The sequence below is a fragment of the Mytilus californianus genome, unplaced genomic scaffold (assembly GCF_021869535.1).
Source record: "Mytilus californianus isolate M0D057914Y unplaced genomic scaffold, xbMytCali1.0.p SCAF_9, whole genome shotgun sequence".
Lineage (NCBI taxonomy): Eukaryota > Metazoa > Mollusca > Bivalvia > Mytilida > Mytilidae > Mytilus > Mytilus californianus.
In genome coordinates, this window is record NW_026262745.1 from 52,514,573 (window position 1) to 52,530,258 (window position 15,686).

General features: G+C 30.1%; 1 protein-coding gene and 1 long non-coding RNA gene across 5 annotated transcripts in view; one reads left to right on the top strand and one right to left on the bottom strand.

The window, feature by feature from the left end:
* Positions 1-1,177: 1,177 nt before the first annotated feature.
* LOC127715359 (WD repeat-containing protein 64-like) overlaps positions 1,178-15,686 on the top strand; it is a 52,973-nt gene continuing 38,464 nt past the window's right edge. For all 4 annotated transcript variants that reach the window (XM_052221392.1, XM_052221393.1, XM_052221394.1 and 1 more), the window contains exons 1-2: positions 1,178-2,173; positions 13,956-14,096. In XM_052221392.1, the coding sequence (XP_052077352.1) occupies positions 1,814-2,173; positions 13,956-14,096 (501 nt within the window). In that variant the 5' untranslated portion in view covers positions 1,178-1,813. The remainder of the gene's footprint in view (positions 2,174-13,955; positions 14,097-15,686) is intronic.
* Positions 2,030-9,304, bottom strand: LOC127715369 (uncharacterized). Its single transcript, XR_007988359.1, has 3 exons — positions 9,102-9,304; positions 3,868-4,012; positions 2,030-2,161 (listed from the first exon to the last, which is right to left on the bottom strand). It is a non-coding gene; the product is annotated as an uncharacterized LOC127715369 (long non-coding RNA).

A 15,686-nucleotide genomic window follows, 5' to 3' on the forward strand; every position in this document is an offset into this window, starting at 1 on the left:
TTTATATCGAGATTGCTAATAATTGTGCATCTGACCAGTTTTAAAATAAGAAAGGCTAATAAACAGAATGCTAGAAACGGAAAGAAGGTATTTTTCTTTTGTGTTCTTTTCGTTTGTGCGTGTGTGTACATTTTTCTGTTTATTTTCTTTATGAAAAAATATGAATTGACAAGTTTTTGTTATTAGTAAAATAAATGTTTTGTGTTGAATACTTTGTCTTTTTAATTCCTACAAATTTTATTTTCATGTTGTAGATTTATGATTTTTATTGTCAGTCAAATTTTGGATAAAAGTACAATTCAGTATAATTATATATTCTAATATGTCGAAATTGGACATGTTGAATATGATAATCAATAATTTCAGCTTACTGAAAATCTTTACGTGTATTTTTGAAAGTCTGACACGGTTTTTTTTCATTGATCGATACACCTAATCAAGAAGAAAATGAACTTAACTATTATATGTTTCAGCAATTTTTTTAGTGTACTGAATCTGGTTGGACGTGCAGTGACTTCTTTTGTTTCTTAATGGACAAATATATATTGTATAATCAGTGACTCCGTCTAGGTATAGAATAGATCTGACGATAATATTCTTACTATAGTCTTTCTCATTGTTGAAGGCCGTACTATGACCTATAGTCGTCATTTGGTTTCCGGTGGAGAGTTGTCTCATAGGCAATCTTACCATATCTTCCTTTTTTTATAATAGTATTTCAATAACAGTTGTTCTTTCATTTTTTTCGACAGAAATACAGAAGGACTAATTGATAAGTTTCCATCACGGAAAAGGTGGGCGCTTCCTATATAAAGGTATACACAGACGTGCCACGGGTATGGGTCACTTTTTGGAATGTCAATGCCAAATATATCAATGTGGTGCAATTTCACGAAGGTTATGTATCAATTAATTGGCCGAACTTGATTTACAGTGTTAATGGCCATTTCGAATGTTGATTTTCAGTTATGATGTCTGTAAAACTGTGTATGGATTTTTTTACTTATAATCCGATGTGGTTTACATGGGCGGGTCCAGGATTTTGTGAAAAAGGGGGGAGAGGCGATTTTCCATATTTATATATAAATGAATACTATTTATTTTGACTATTTTATTCTTAAAATGATATGATATATTTTCCAATCAAAGGGGGCATGCCAGAGGCGAATTTAGGGAGCCCTGTCCCCCTTTAAGGGTCTACATATATTGTTAATGCATAGACTTTTTACGCCCCCTCCAAAACCCCGAACTCCCTGTGTCCATGCGGCTTTGAGTTATACTTCGATGCATATGTCATGTTTTCATATATATAATATATAGATATGTTTAGATTGAATGAGATGAACTATAAACGATTTAAAAATTAAATTATTTCAAAAAAAAATCCAGACTCTATTGATTAAATAACATGGAATAAGGACACTCAACCAGACATATAATTGTATTATATGTCTCTGACTCAACTATAAGCTCAATAAATTTTCAATTTAACGAATCTTAATATGTATCAGCATGACGATATGTTGATAATTAATCATTTCTTTGAAGGTAAAAATGTCTATATCATAAGCTATTGATCAATCAACATTATCGTTAAATCTTTTGAATTCGATCAAACACAAAAGATCTTTAAAATATATTTTGTTTACGTTGGGACAGGAACGAGGCCACCCTTACTTCAACTGACCTTCACAGGAAGTTAGCAGGGGACAGAAGTCCGTGGTCGTCAGGTTCATTGAAACGGAGTGATTTCTTTACACCTTTTGAGGAAAAATTGTTGGAGGCTGTTGCCGGCCAGCCCCCGGGTGTCAATATGCCGACGACAAGACCACAAACCGCGACAATGAGAAAGAAAATACGTCCCAGTTCGGCTGGACCAAATCTGCAGTCTCATCCATGTTACTCAACAAGTTTATTCGATAGTAATAGACCCTCAACAGCTTCATCTTCATCTTTACGAACACAGGAGAAAGGTGCGTTACCCGCCAGACCCGTGACACAGGCTGGCCCACGGAGACAGTATCGAGCGCCTCAAGCAGATGTACGACTTCAAGAAATTCAAAAACAGCCTCGTCGACTCACACTCGGTACTGTTGATGGGCTTCAGCCTGACTTGATTAAAAATCGACCAAGATCTGGTAATGGACAGATTTCAGATCAACTGAAAAATAAAGTAAGAAAATCAGTTTTACTGTTTGATACTTTGATATTTCATTTGTTATTGTTTGTTTACAAATTACAGGTAAAGAAAACACGTGCGTGTAGAAAACCTATAAAACATCCTTATTATTCGGTCTCTTTTATCTTTATTGTTCTTAGATTAACTTGTAGGAGTAATAAATTTACAGAATCAAGATTTTTTCATTTGGAAATCATTTATTTATGGTAGATTTAATCATTATCGACCTTTTATTAAGCATCAAAATGGAGGTTTGTTGTAGCAACATGTTTACTTCCGGTATAAAAGGGGGCGTGTCTCATCAGCTGTTTATTCATAAAAGTGTGAAATTTATCAAACTATTTGACAATGTTGCCTTTCATAGTGAATTATATTCCATGCAATTCATACTTTGAATCATGATTTAAAAACTTTTTGTCTGACAGTAAAGTTGCATAAAACCTGCTACATTTGTACATGTATTTTTTCAAGTTACAAGACACTCTTATGTTGTTTTTTTTTCAATTTTGAAGCAAATTAATTTATTTTGATTTTAAAATTTTTATTTTTAGCGTACTTGTTAAATAAGATATATATTTGAATGACAAATGTGAAAATATAACCCTTACAAAAGATAAAATATGACTCTTGATAATATATACATGTAAATAGTTAATGTTTTTCCTAGTAATAAATACTTAATATGCTGGTAAAATGTATCAAAGAGTAAGGATCTGAAAAAAATATACCTTTTAAAACTTACTTAATATCGCCTAATATTCGAGCTTTGTTAATTCAAACCTTGGCAAATTAGAAATTTATATACATATACATGTTAACCAACTATTGCATAACAATTCAACAGTGACTCTCTGCTACTCACTACTGCTCTTCTTTAAAGTGAATCTTTTTAACCATTTAAAGAAGGAAACAACTTTTAGGTTTTCAGAATGATTCTTTTAAAGGGCAGTTCATCACAGAAGTCTGTGGTTTTTTTTTCATGTCCATAGTCCAGATTTACAAAAGTAAAAATGTAAGATTTTTGGGGAACATATTCATATTCTAAACAGCAAAATAACCATTTAGAATTTTTTAAAACATTAGGCAGCAGTTTAAATATTTTAAGATTTTATTCATTCCTTCCTAAAACAAAACATTTGCCATCCACTAATTATATAAACAATGCTAAAGATTTTCTATCACAAATTAAAATTTTGGCTACATGAATTTAAATGATGTACCGTATTCTTATCCCCACTTTGTTAAATTTCTTTTCTAATTTGAAATTTTTTATTTTTCAATTTTTAGATTTATTTTATTGAAATTAATTCCTAAGAGTTAAAGTGAAAAATTAGCAAAAAAATAATAATCAAAATCCATAAACCTGCCATAATCTTTTACAGGAATACTCAGAGTAGAATGATAATCTAGAAGTTATTTTTATGTGGCAAAAGAGAAAAAAAGCCTTTTTATTCTTAAAAAATCAAAAACAGTAAGACATAATATGAATGAAAACTTCAGTGTTTCAATTTTCACAACAGTGTTTAAGATATTTTACATTCAAGAGTATTTTGATATTATTTTCTAGATATTGTGCTACACGTAGATATCGTATTATAGAATAACCAATACCTTTACATGAATATTGTATATTTGTCTATCCAGAAATTTTTGTTTAATACTAACAAGTAAAACAATAATAGTCAAACCTGCAATGAAGGTCACCTCTATTCAGCAAAAACCCATCTCATTCCACTGTACTAATACAGATACATTTTGAGCCTCAATTCAATGGCTCTCTTATAAGGTCAGTTTTCTCTGGTCCCAAGGGTGACTGTACATGTATTTCTGGACCTGTTTTACAAAGGTTTAATCTAATATTGGTTAGTGTTAGCTTTGGTAAATACATAAACATTCTGAAGAATACTCTTGGGAAATTAATGCCAAAGAAAGACTTCTGCTCGGAGGAACATTTTAATAAAATATTAAAGACAATCACTCTTTTTTGGCCCTATCTACAATAATTAGATTTAGATCAATTTTGATTTTCTTGTGGAGATTCTGGTTTGACAATGGCTGATAAGATATTTAACAAACATCTAGATGAATTATTACAAACAAAACCATTTTCTGTGGAAATTTTAAATTTAAGTGTTGGATTTAAGGAAATTGCTCAACCCTTAAATATTTCATCTAGAAATGAAAATGATGGTAAAAATCAGAATCAAAATATTACAGTAAGTCTCTTTATACTGCATATTTAGCTTTTCAAAGAACATAATTACGATAAAATCTGGAAAAAAAATAATGTTCAAAATTTAAATCTGATGATAAGCTTTCTCATTTGATTTTCTTCATGCATATGTATATGATGTGTTGAATGTTTAATGTTTTTTTTTTTTAAATGAATTTCCCTAAAATATTCCCCCCCCCCCCCCCCCCCCCCCCCCCCGAAAAAAAGAAAGAAAAAGATACTGATTTGGTTGAGTTTGGGACTGAATAATTATTATTAAGATAGAAGGGCAATAACTCAGAATTTTTTTTTCAACTTTTACAGAATGTTTGTGAAAATTGTAATTCTATCAGACAAAGCTAAAATAAGAGTTGAAGCATTTCTGAAGAGTATTTATTTTATCCTGAGTGATCAAAGGTTAACCTGTCCAGCCTGTTTCTTATATAATTACTTTACATTTGAAAATGAATTATTGGAAGATTAAATTTCCTTCCTCATTCCCTGGATATTAAATGATTGTTTGTTGTTTGCTTAACATTCCAGTGCAAATATTTCATGCATGATCAGGATGAGAACAAATTAACGAAATACAATTGGTAGGTCAGGAATAAGGGGTCGACTGGGTAGATGGGGTTAAAATTTTGAATGCCACTGGAAAATGAGTGTACATTGGATAGGGACAGAAATTCAGTCTTGTAACAGACCACCTACAGACCCCTTGAAGAGTTGCTACAAGGGTTCTTTCTGTGCATAGAGTGTGGCACTCTCCTTACTCGAGTCATCTGCCTCATTCTGAACAGACATATGGCTTAGAAGTTATGCATCTCGCACAGCCAAATGGATGCCTCACTTTGGAGAGGGTTTTACCACTGGTCTGAAGAAGATGAACTTTTTAATTTTCTATACCCAGTCAACCTTTGAGATGCCCTGCTAAGGAGAAAGGTTAAATTAGAAAAAAACTATATTGCTTTGGCCTAATTTACAGTGACTATTGATCAATATTTCAGTTATCTGATTGTTCCAATCTGAAGTAAATGAAAAGCTTATGTTTAAGTATACATAATTTTGTTTCTGTAAAGAAAATTGAAAAGCATTTGAAAATAAGAAAATAATACATTATTGATCAGGTAGAACTTGAAGAAATTAATTATTCATCCCTTTCTTCCATATCATCTATAGCATGTAACACTTTCATGAGAATAAATCATCTCCGTAATAGGAAATAAAATTCTGAGAAAATCTTTTTAAATTTGCATGTTAACTTTACATCAAATTAAACAATAGTCATTTTATTTCATGGATTAACTATGGCTTTATTATGATCGTTAAATTGTTGATGGCTTCCGCGATTAACAAACTTAACTTGCATGACTTTGTCACATAAAGTGATCGATAATAGCAGTATCTACGGCAATGAGACATCATTTTCATTTTATAACTAGTAATTATTCTTGTCAATTTATTAATAGTAATAATTTCATGGAGAAATGGACACAGTCAGGAAATGTTTATTTTGAAGAGTGTTCAGTTCAATAAATAGTTTTGGAGACATCCGCGATTATTTAATTATTTAAAGTTACGCAATGCTATCTTTAATAACTTTTTGTTTTTGTTGTTGCGAAATTGTGGATAGAAATATTTTTAATCCAGGATTAATGTTGGCTATGATAATTTTATAATAAAATAAACATTAATATGGAATTAGTAATTGACGATCCAGCTGTTTATTGTCATTTGTACTTTGAATTAAGGGGAATAACTGACGCATGAAATTGATAACCAGAATATGAAAAATATATCAAATTTTAATTGTCATTTGGAATTGACAATTATACCAAATGATGAAATTAAAGCAAAATGTTATTAATATTATCTGAACGTTTTTCAAATATAAAAACTATTGAACATGGAGCTCTTCGTTAATATAGATTGAGTGGCTGTGACTATTTTAGATATTTTTTCAAATTATAAAGGATTCAAAATGGATCGTGTTTCAATGACATTGTCTGAAGCGTTTTATATTATGATTAATAATGAAAAAGTTCCAGATGAGAGTCCAAGGGAATCTTTATTTAATGACTCTCTAAAGGTAGGTCTTCATTATATTTTTTGATGTAGAAAATTGTTAGAGCATCTCATTTTATTTTAGGTTGTTCATCAGAGATCTCAAGTTTAGAACATTGAATTTTCTGTTTTTGTAGTTCAGTTCATGTTTAACTTTTGTTTTGTTTTTGCCAACCCTAATTATACAGCAAATTTTAGCAATTATACATGTATAAAGGCTCTGTGTTGAAGGCTGTACTTTGACCTATAATGGTTTACTTTTACAAATTGTGACTTGGATGGAGAGTTGTCTCATTGGCACTCATACCACATCTTCTTATATCTATGTATATTTTCATTTGAAAATTTCTCCAACATCAACTACATTGACACTCATGGAGAATTTATATTTGTTTAATCATATTCCTTAATGACATTAATATAGATCTAATTTTAATAATTCTGAGGCCTCATTGAGTCAAAATGACATTTTTATAGCATAAACAGAAAAAGGATATATCCAAGTAGAATAAGAGATAACTCTTACAAAACAATTGAGTGGGAGACATTTTCTGAAATTGCAAAAAAAGGATAATTCATGTTCCATTAAATTGAATAGACTAATCTATAACAGGTTTTAGCGTCATCAGTGTGGGAGCACTAATTGGAAATTTGTTTCAGAGAATAAGAAGCACAAATTTATGTAGCCCTGTTAACCAGATTTTTACAGGTTGTTTCATGGATTTAAGGCATGCTGGAAGATGAAAAAGTCAGATGTTTGTTTCTTCAGGGGAAACAACTCTTATGTGATTGAAAATTTTCTAATCAGAAATCTGTAATAATTACATGTGTACGTATGTTTGCTTTGTGTGATGTTTAATTTCATGATTATTGCTTATTGTAATTATTGTTTATTACCATGCAGTCAATAGGTCCTCAATTGAAAAAAAAAACCAAAATCATATTGATGTACATTATTTTTAATTTGATTATCATTTTTTCTACCTTATTAGAAGAGAGTAAGTAAACATTGCTTGTCTTTAGCTGTGTGTGTATTCTGTTTCGTCAGTGTAATTGTTTTATGAACCATTTTGCTAGAAGTTTTATGCACCCTTTATTTTTTATTTTAAACTTTATAAAAATTATATATAAAGAAAGCTGTATACCAAATTTGAACCAGGACAAATAAATTCTCTTTCATCTCTGCTGTCTCCCAGTAGTTTTCTCATTAACTTTGCTTATGTCAGAATCAATACAGTACAACAATTAGAAACCAAGTGTGGTGAACTGATAATTTGTTAAGATTGAAAATTACTGAAATTGAATGAGTTTCTGAATGGCTTTGTATCTTTAATCATAATTGCCTGTTAATTATTCTGAAATGCACAGATGTTTGGAATGATAAGCAAAGCCAGATTATAATGAGGATGCACAGGAGACACTTTTTCCCTATATACATTTGTACTGATCATTGTTATTATTATAAAATTAAAAAAAAAGAGGATATTCACAGATTTGGTATACAACTTCTTGTTTCACATTTAAAATCATTTTACATTTATTTTTTCAAACTTTTTAACACAATAATCATGAATATTTTATCAATCACCTGTCATTTGAATTTTTTAAGATTTTAATTTAAGCACTTATTCTATAAAAGAAAAACTTTCTTATTATTTTAGTTTAGATCAAGTTTTTGTTAGTTTTAGTGTTAACAGATTCTTGAAGAGTTTCACATAGAGCCTTAATTCCTGAAGAACATTTGATTATATAATGACAGATTTCCTACACTCATTTGTCATACACTGCATTTTAAAATACCATTGAAAGTACAGTTTGGCATGTTTTCAATTTGCTCCATGATACTGTAAGGTTTTATACATTTCTGTTGTCTGAAATTGAATTGACCTGATTTCACATCAATAGACACATAATCTGTCAGTCAAAAATACTTTCAAATTTTAGTAAATTATGGTGAAATCTACTGTGGCCAAGTGTTTAATTGTAAGTTGAATAGACATATAATAAAATAATTAATGAAATGTCAATGGTATTTTTAAACACTGTGTAAATGATAATTTTTATTTATGAACAAACACAATGAAACTTGTCTCTGATTTGAATGATAATATTACTATACAGCAATGATTGATTGGTGATTGCTTTACGCCACATCAGCACAAAAAGGCTATATCGCGGCAACATTATAAATGACCTTTGTCTAATGTCCTGGGTTAAAAAATTACATTTCATGGACTGAACTAATTATTAAATTTCAGTTATATTTTCATAATTGCGAAAAATTGGGATGAGCATTTCTCAGATTGCCATAAGTCATCTGCTAATTTTGTTGGTTCTGATCAATGTTCAAATTTGAAATGACAAATTTTTTTCGGAACATTTTTATAATTGCAAAAATTTGGATAAAACTGCCATCACATTAATTGGAACTGGCATTTTGAATTCTGGATCAGTTGTGGAATGGTAAAATACAATTTAAATTTTTCCAAAATAAAGTACACTTTAAGAAGTGAGAAAAACAAAATATTGCTGAGAGTATGAATGAAACTACAAATTAATAAAGAATTGGCCAGAGTATGTTTGAGAATACTAAAATGTACATACAAAATCAAATTATTAATAGCCCAAAACAAAAACTATACTTACAGTAATTTACCGACATCACCTAGTGTAGATAATGATTCTGTCAGTGCAAGGTCAAACCAAAGACATTCAAGTTATCCATACCATACTAAGTACTATTTATGGCTGTAAACAGGAGTATCCTTATAATCATGGATACCTGAATAAGACATTATCAATTCTTTTCAAGTTTTGATGTTCAACTGCACTCATTTTAGTAAATACTGATTATTGTTTGTCAAATATAAACCCAATTTATTTTTTATCTAACATCCTGGTCTTTAAAGCAGTTACGTGGTCTATAAAGGTACAGATGACTTCAAAATCAAGTTTAGTTTAAAGCATTAAGGTCTGATGTTCGCATGCCCTTAAGATTGTTAGAAATCACCATTATAGAATCCCAAACACCGTTCATCTATTGTTGACTGTTTTTTATAATGATGAATTACTACAATCTATTTTCACTAAAATAACAATAATAAATTTCAATTAATCTGTTTCTAAATATTTATTTTGAATAGATTTTAGATTAACATTGATGTAAATAACAATAAAATAACATTTATCATGAAAAACAAAAATTCAAATTGTTTTCCTTACACAAACTTTCACTATGAAAAACCGTTTGTTTCCGATTATTTCATGTAGTCTCACCTTAAATCTGCATAAATGATCAATTGTACCTTTTCAAAGTATAAAATCTCATATGATAAAATTATCATTCACAAAAGATTTAAGGAGCAGTCGGCAGGTATACAGTCTGTACATGATATATTATTCCATATATTAAATTATGATGCAAATAAATCTAAATAAATCCACAAAGAAAATTGATTTGGTGACTTTATTAGACTTGTAACTTCTTATGGAATATTTACTCGGACACACCATAAAGAAATTTATGATGAGATTTATCGTATTTAGATATAATATATTTAAATGAGACTGAAATTTATTGACGGCATCCGATTTGACAGGAAGGAAATCCGTTATAAGAAAGATGGATTTGATAGAAAATCTTGGAGTTATTCTTCTGTTTAGCGTTGTTGCATAGGGATTATTGAATTTTACTTTTTTCTATCTAGGATAGTTTTATTTGTTAACAAAAAAAAAGTATTCAAATTTATTCTGGTGTTTTTTTTTTAAAGTGAATTTATAAAACTTTGGAACAATGGCGCATGTTCACAGGGATTTGAAAAATATTGTTTCAAGCCAGAAAATTCGACCTCATTCTCACAAGGATCCAAAACAAAACAAAACACCTGATGAAGATTTCCGTAAAATAAGAAGTAGTACATTTCTAACTCAAGATGGAGTAGGTCCAGTCACGCCACTGAGTGGACGAAGTCTTATTTCACTTGGACGTAGTTTCAGTACTTCTCCAAGAGACTGGACCTCTGAATTTTCAAATGCACAGCTATTGTTTAGAACAAGTAGGTCAAGTTGTAGGGTAGATCACTCCACAGATTCGGCTCCTTCATTCAGGCATCAAGTTTATGGAGATACATCTGAGGTAGGAAAATTCTACAGTAATTATCAATGTCCTTTTATTTCATATTTAAATAAAACAAATTGTTAAAGATTTAACTTATTTTTAGGTTGATTTAAAAAAAATAATGTTATGTCTGTTACCAATGGATCATACTTCTATAATGCTTAAAATTTGACAAACAATCAGATTATCATTTTGACTGACTCAGGGAATCCAAGGAATTATTAAATTATTTCTGTCTAAAAGTGCATCGCCCTGAATATACATGAAATAATTGCCACTGGACGTTAAGCAACCGACAGTTAATCAATTAATCTAATAGTGCCAAGTTTTTATGAAAATTGCAGTATAAGATTCATTTTTGTTAAGGTTGAGGAGTGAAAAATGCAAAACAATTCACAGACAAAAAAAGTGTTTACCTATATATATAGCTAGATCCTGATATTTCCAGGACAGTAGAGTGTTTTCATTTGCACTGAATCCAGGAATTTGAATCATTTCATTTGACCTTTTACTCAAAAAAGTGATTGCCAAGGACCTCTAAATTGAAGCAATTGCTTGCAAATGTTCAGCAGTCTCTTTCAGACTTATATATAACTCCTGGTACATCATATATACAGATTCTACCACACCACCTCTGTTGATTATGATATTTATCTACTGAAGATAATCAAATTAAAAATGTGAGGTTATATTGATATATACAATCATTTCATTGTTAGGAAACCCTTCATTAAGACTTTCTTTTAAAACAGGATAGTAGCAGCTTAATTTTTTATCAAACCTTGCATATTCATTGTTATTGTGATTTTCATGCCTATTTGAAGAGCTTATTAAGATGCTTTCCAAGTCAAGATCTTTGCTATTGTCGCACCTGAAGCCTTAAAATTATACATCTCACAGAAAATCATTGTTTGTGCATTCACTCACTGCAATACTTTGATTAATCCTACAATAGCGCTTTGTTTAGATTTCACTGCTTTCCCTGGAAAAAAATGATTTGATCCAACAGTGTATTTAAATATTTGTTTATAAAAGGAAAAATGAAATGAAATATACATATTTTTTGTCCACAAAAATCTTTTTCAAGGCTTTTTTATGTCACTACATAAAAAAAGCATTATAGCATTTAAGAATATGGTGAGTTGAAAGTGAAATGTGTCTTTTACAGGGAGTTCTGCATTTAAGAAGTAATTTTTAAATAACTTTCAATACATTAGATTGATTATTCATAGCTAGGGTCATGAAATAGACTTTTTTCAATAATTTAGTTATGCAATACATGTATATACCTGGAAGTTAGCAACAAACAATCATTTATAATTACAAGCTAATTTAAGAATCAGACATCTAGAGGTCATTCTATGGGACTTGATGATCTTGAGTCCATTTAGAACCCAAAAATATGATACTGTATGATATGCTTGTTGTGCAGAAATATATTTAGTGAATATATCCCACCCACTTAATGCCTCGAGCATGTAGTTTTAGTTTTTTGGGGGGTTGGGTTAGGGTGCAAAAGAGAGGGCAGCACTTTTTCTGCATTAATATATATATATATAAGGGGTAATTTCATATAACCAATCATTTACAGAAGGATGAATGGGGTAAAAAAGGAAGAATGGTAGGGCAATTTACATGGAAAACTGTTTAATTCAATCTATTTATTGAATTCCCCATTTCAGTCATGTATGCCTCAGCAGCAAATATTGGTCTGACTTTTCAGTATGCAGTTAAATGAGTGACTTTATCCCTTAAATTCTTGATGAATTAAAGCTCAAATTTGAAATTGTTATCTAGGTGGATTTAGAAAAATTCATGAAAACACTGATCCATCCATGTTTATGTCCTTTATTTGATGGTTTGCTGTCATATTGACATTTGTTCTTTTTCGCTTATTTTTCATAACATATTGTAAACTTCGACAATATAATTTGTCAACTAAATTTAAATCTTTTATGACTGAAAAAAATTTAAAGTTGACTCAGACTTTTGAACAAATGAAACTTTCTGGTTTCAGAATGATAAATGTTTACTTTTTAGGATGATCTAAACTTTTTTTGTATGGTTAGAAAACTTAAATATTTTACAGTGTTTGCAGAAATCTATGGTTGCTATGAATTTAATAATAATCAGAGTACAATTTATTGTTTATGATAAGTGAAATTTTAAAATATGAACAGTGGGGTTTTAATGCCTCTGTAATTTTTATGAACAGTTTTATTGTTGTAGAACAAACAATTTTATCCTTAAATCAAATTATGTTCAAGTGTAGAATAAACTCTTATTTGATATTACTGTTTGATAAAACGTATGAATAGCTTTTTATGATTTGGTATTCACCTAAAATGGTTATGGATGCAAACATCTAGAAATAGAAAAATGAAATTATATGAAACTGAATGCAATGTTTGTATGAAGCCCTTAATTGAATTTAGTATTTACATGTATTATTAAAAATTGCAATGTATATATAAGTTAAATACCCTTGACATTAGGAATATAGAATGGTGACTGTATGTTGTATTTGTTCAATAGTCTGAGTCAACTTCAGATTGTTGACTGGTCAGTTTTAAGGTTAAAATTTAGTTGATCATGGTTTGGTCTTGGCCAACATAATAATTTCAGCAACCAATGAAATTCATCAAGTCATGACTGGGGTACAATTCTGACTTAGATTCGAATTTTGATTTTTTTTTAACCTGATCGTATTAGAAAACTGTAAACTCATTTTAAAGATGAAAGATTTTTTTAGCTTTCAATATAACAAACAACCAAATATATCTATATGTAGGAATGTATTGAAAAAAACTTTAAAAATCAACAAACAAACAAACATACATAACTTCTTGCAACAAACTATACAAAAAGATTATCCTAGTTCAAATTCTCTGTCCATGAATGGATGATAGAGTATACAGCTAGGTTAACTTATTAAAAAAGTTCATAAAATGAAAATGTCTTATAAAAAGGGATTGTGAATGAGTTTTATTAAAGAGTAGGAATAAATTTTAAAAGGTCTAGAGCATGGTACAAAACATTTCTTTTTGTTGAAAGAGGGTTTTTAGTGGAAATATAAAAAAATGTATATGCAAAAGTTTTTTTATAAAAACATATTGTAAACAATATCTACAAAATTGTTCAAAAAAGAACACCAACATAGTTACTTTAAACTGCCATAAAAATCCAACTTATACAGATATATATAGAACTGTGATGATAGATCTAATTTCACTGGTGAGTAAACAATAATATGAATTTGAATTTAGTTTATTGAATTTTTTCTTTGAGTGACTGGTTCCTTAATATTTTGCTGTGAATAATTTAACATTGAAAGTTATCATGAATTGATGAATGGATATTACATGTATAATAATTAATTGCAGATTGAAGAACAGATCGATTTGAATACATTGGAAGAATTGAAAAAGGCATTCTTGAGAGCAGACAGGGATGAGTCGGGACAGTTAGATCTAGAAGAATTTAAAGCTTTACTGAAGGCAAGATTGAACCTTAGGGTCACTAAAGTAAGTACTCCTTATACTGATGTTACTTTAAAAGAATGGTTTTGTTGTCGTTAAATATTTTTTTAAGGAAGATATATACAAATGAGATTAATTCAGTCACCACGTCCTCTTCAATCACTACCTTAGCAACTGGTTATTGTCCCCATGCAACGTGTTGCAGGGGACATAGAAATACCAACCGTCCTTCCGTCTGGTCTTGTTAGCGCTCTCACGTGTACAATTCTTGCCAGATTTTTTTGAAACTTATATCATATATATAGGTTTATATCTGAGCAATGTCATTGATGAATTCAAAAATCAGTGCCGATCAATTATTTTTAAAAGAGTTATCGCCCTTTGGAAACATTAATTATATGGAAAGTTGCATCGTAAGTGCTCTCATTTGTATAATTCTTGCCAGATTATTATGAAACTTATATCATAGGTTGATATCAGCAATGTCATTGATGAGTTTGAAAATTAGTGCCGATCAATTATTTTTGAAAGAGTTATGCCCCCTGGAAACATTAATTATATGGAAAATTGCATTGTTAGTGCTCTTATGTGTACAATTCTTGCCAGAATTTTTGCAAAACTTATATCAAAGGTTTATATCAGCAATGTCTTAGACGAGCTTGAAAATCAATTGCATTGTGAGCGCTCTAATGTGTACAATTCTTGCTAGATTATTTTAGTTATTGCCCTTGTACCTTAAATAGATAAAATATGTGCAATGCGATGGACATTGGAACTCTGTTCTTTCATTCACTGAGCCTGTGAGGTTACTAAGTTTTCATTTCGGTGCTCCTTTTCATCAAGTGTGCTGTATTACTGTTGCCAAACATGGTTGTTTAGTTACTAATTCAATTTGACCAATTATCTACAAGTTGTCAAGGGAGATAATCGGATGGATCTTATTGTAAAAGTTATTTTTCCCAATTTCACACCCGACTATTACTTTCCCAAACTTATGTTTTGGTGTGTAATGATAGCTGTGGTCATTGTCAGTCAAGATTTCACTTTGTCAAAATTATCTCCCCATTACTCCACCTAATTTTTTTAAACCTTGAAAATGGAAGCCATTGTAGGCCACAGACCACAATTAAATTCCTCTATTAGTTCTTTATAACGTTTTGTTTCATTAAAAAAAATGCACCAAATCTTTTTGTCAAATATTTTGTGTGTGTAAAGTACAGTACTAGTCCAAACATATATCCAACATTCAGAAAGATTGCTCTCCAGTATCTTACAAATTTAGCCAATACACATCATGATCCATACCCCTATGGACAAGTCGAGAGATGTTCCGAAAACTGTAAATATGATATCACCTTTTTTGCACCTGGCCTAATCACTCTTTCCATATCAAAATCAGTTAAAATACAACATCCAAAAGTTTATTTCACCTCTCTTCTTTCATTTCCACCCCAAAAAAGCTAAGAAATGAGTGAGAAAGGGAAAGAAAAAAAATTAAGAAAAAATACACTCTGATTAAAAGGAACTACAATGTATATTCGTGGACAACGAAAAGCAGGGTCATTAATTGTGGTCTTGAGCCTGTAGGGATGACACACTGTCGATTTAGCTCTTGAAAACCGATAATTTTATCTA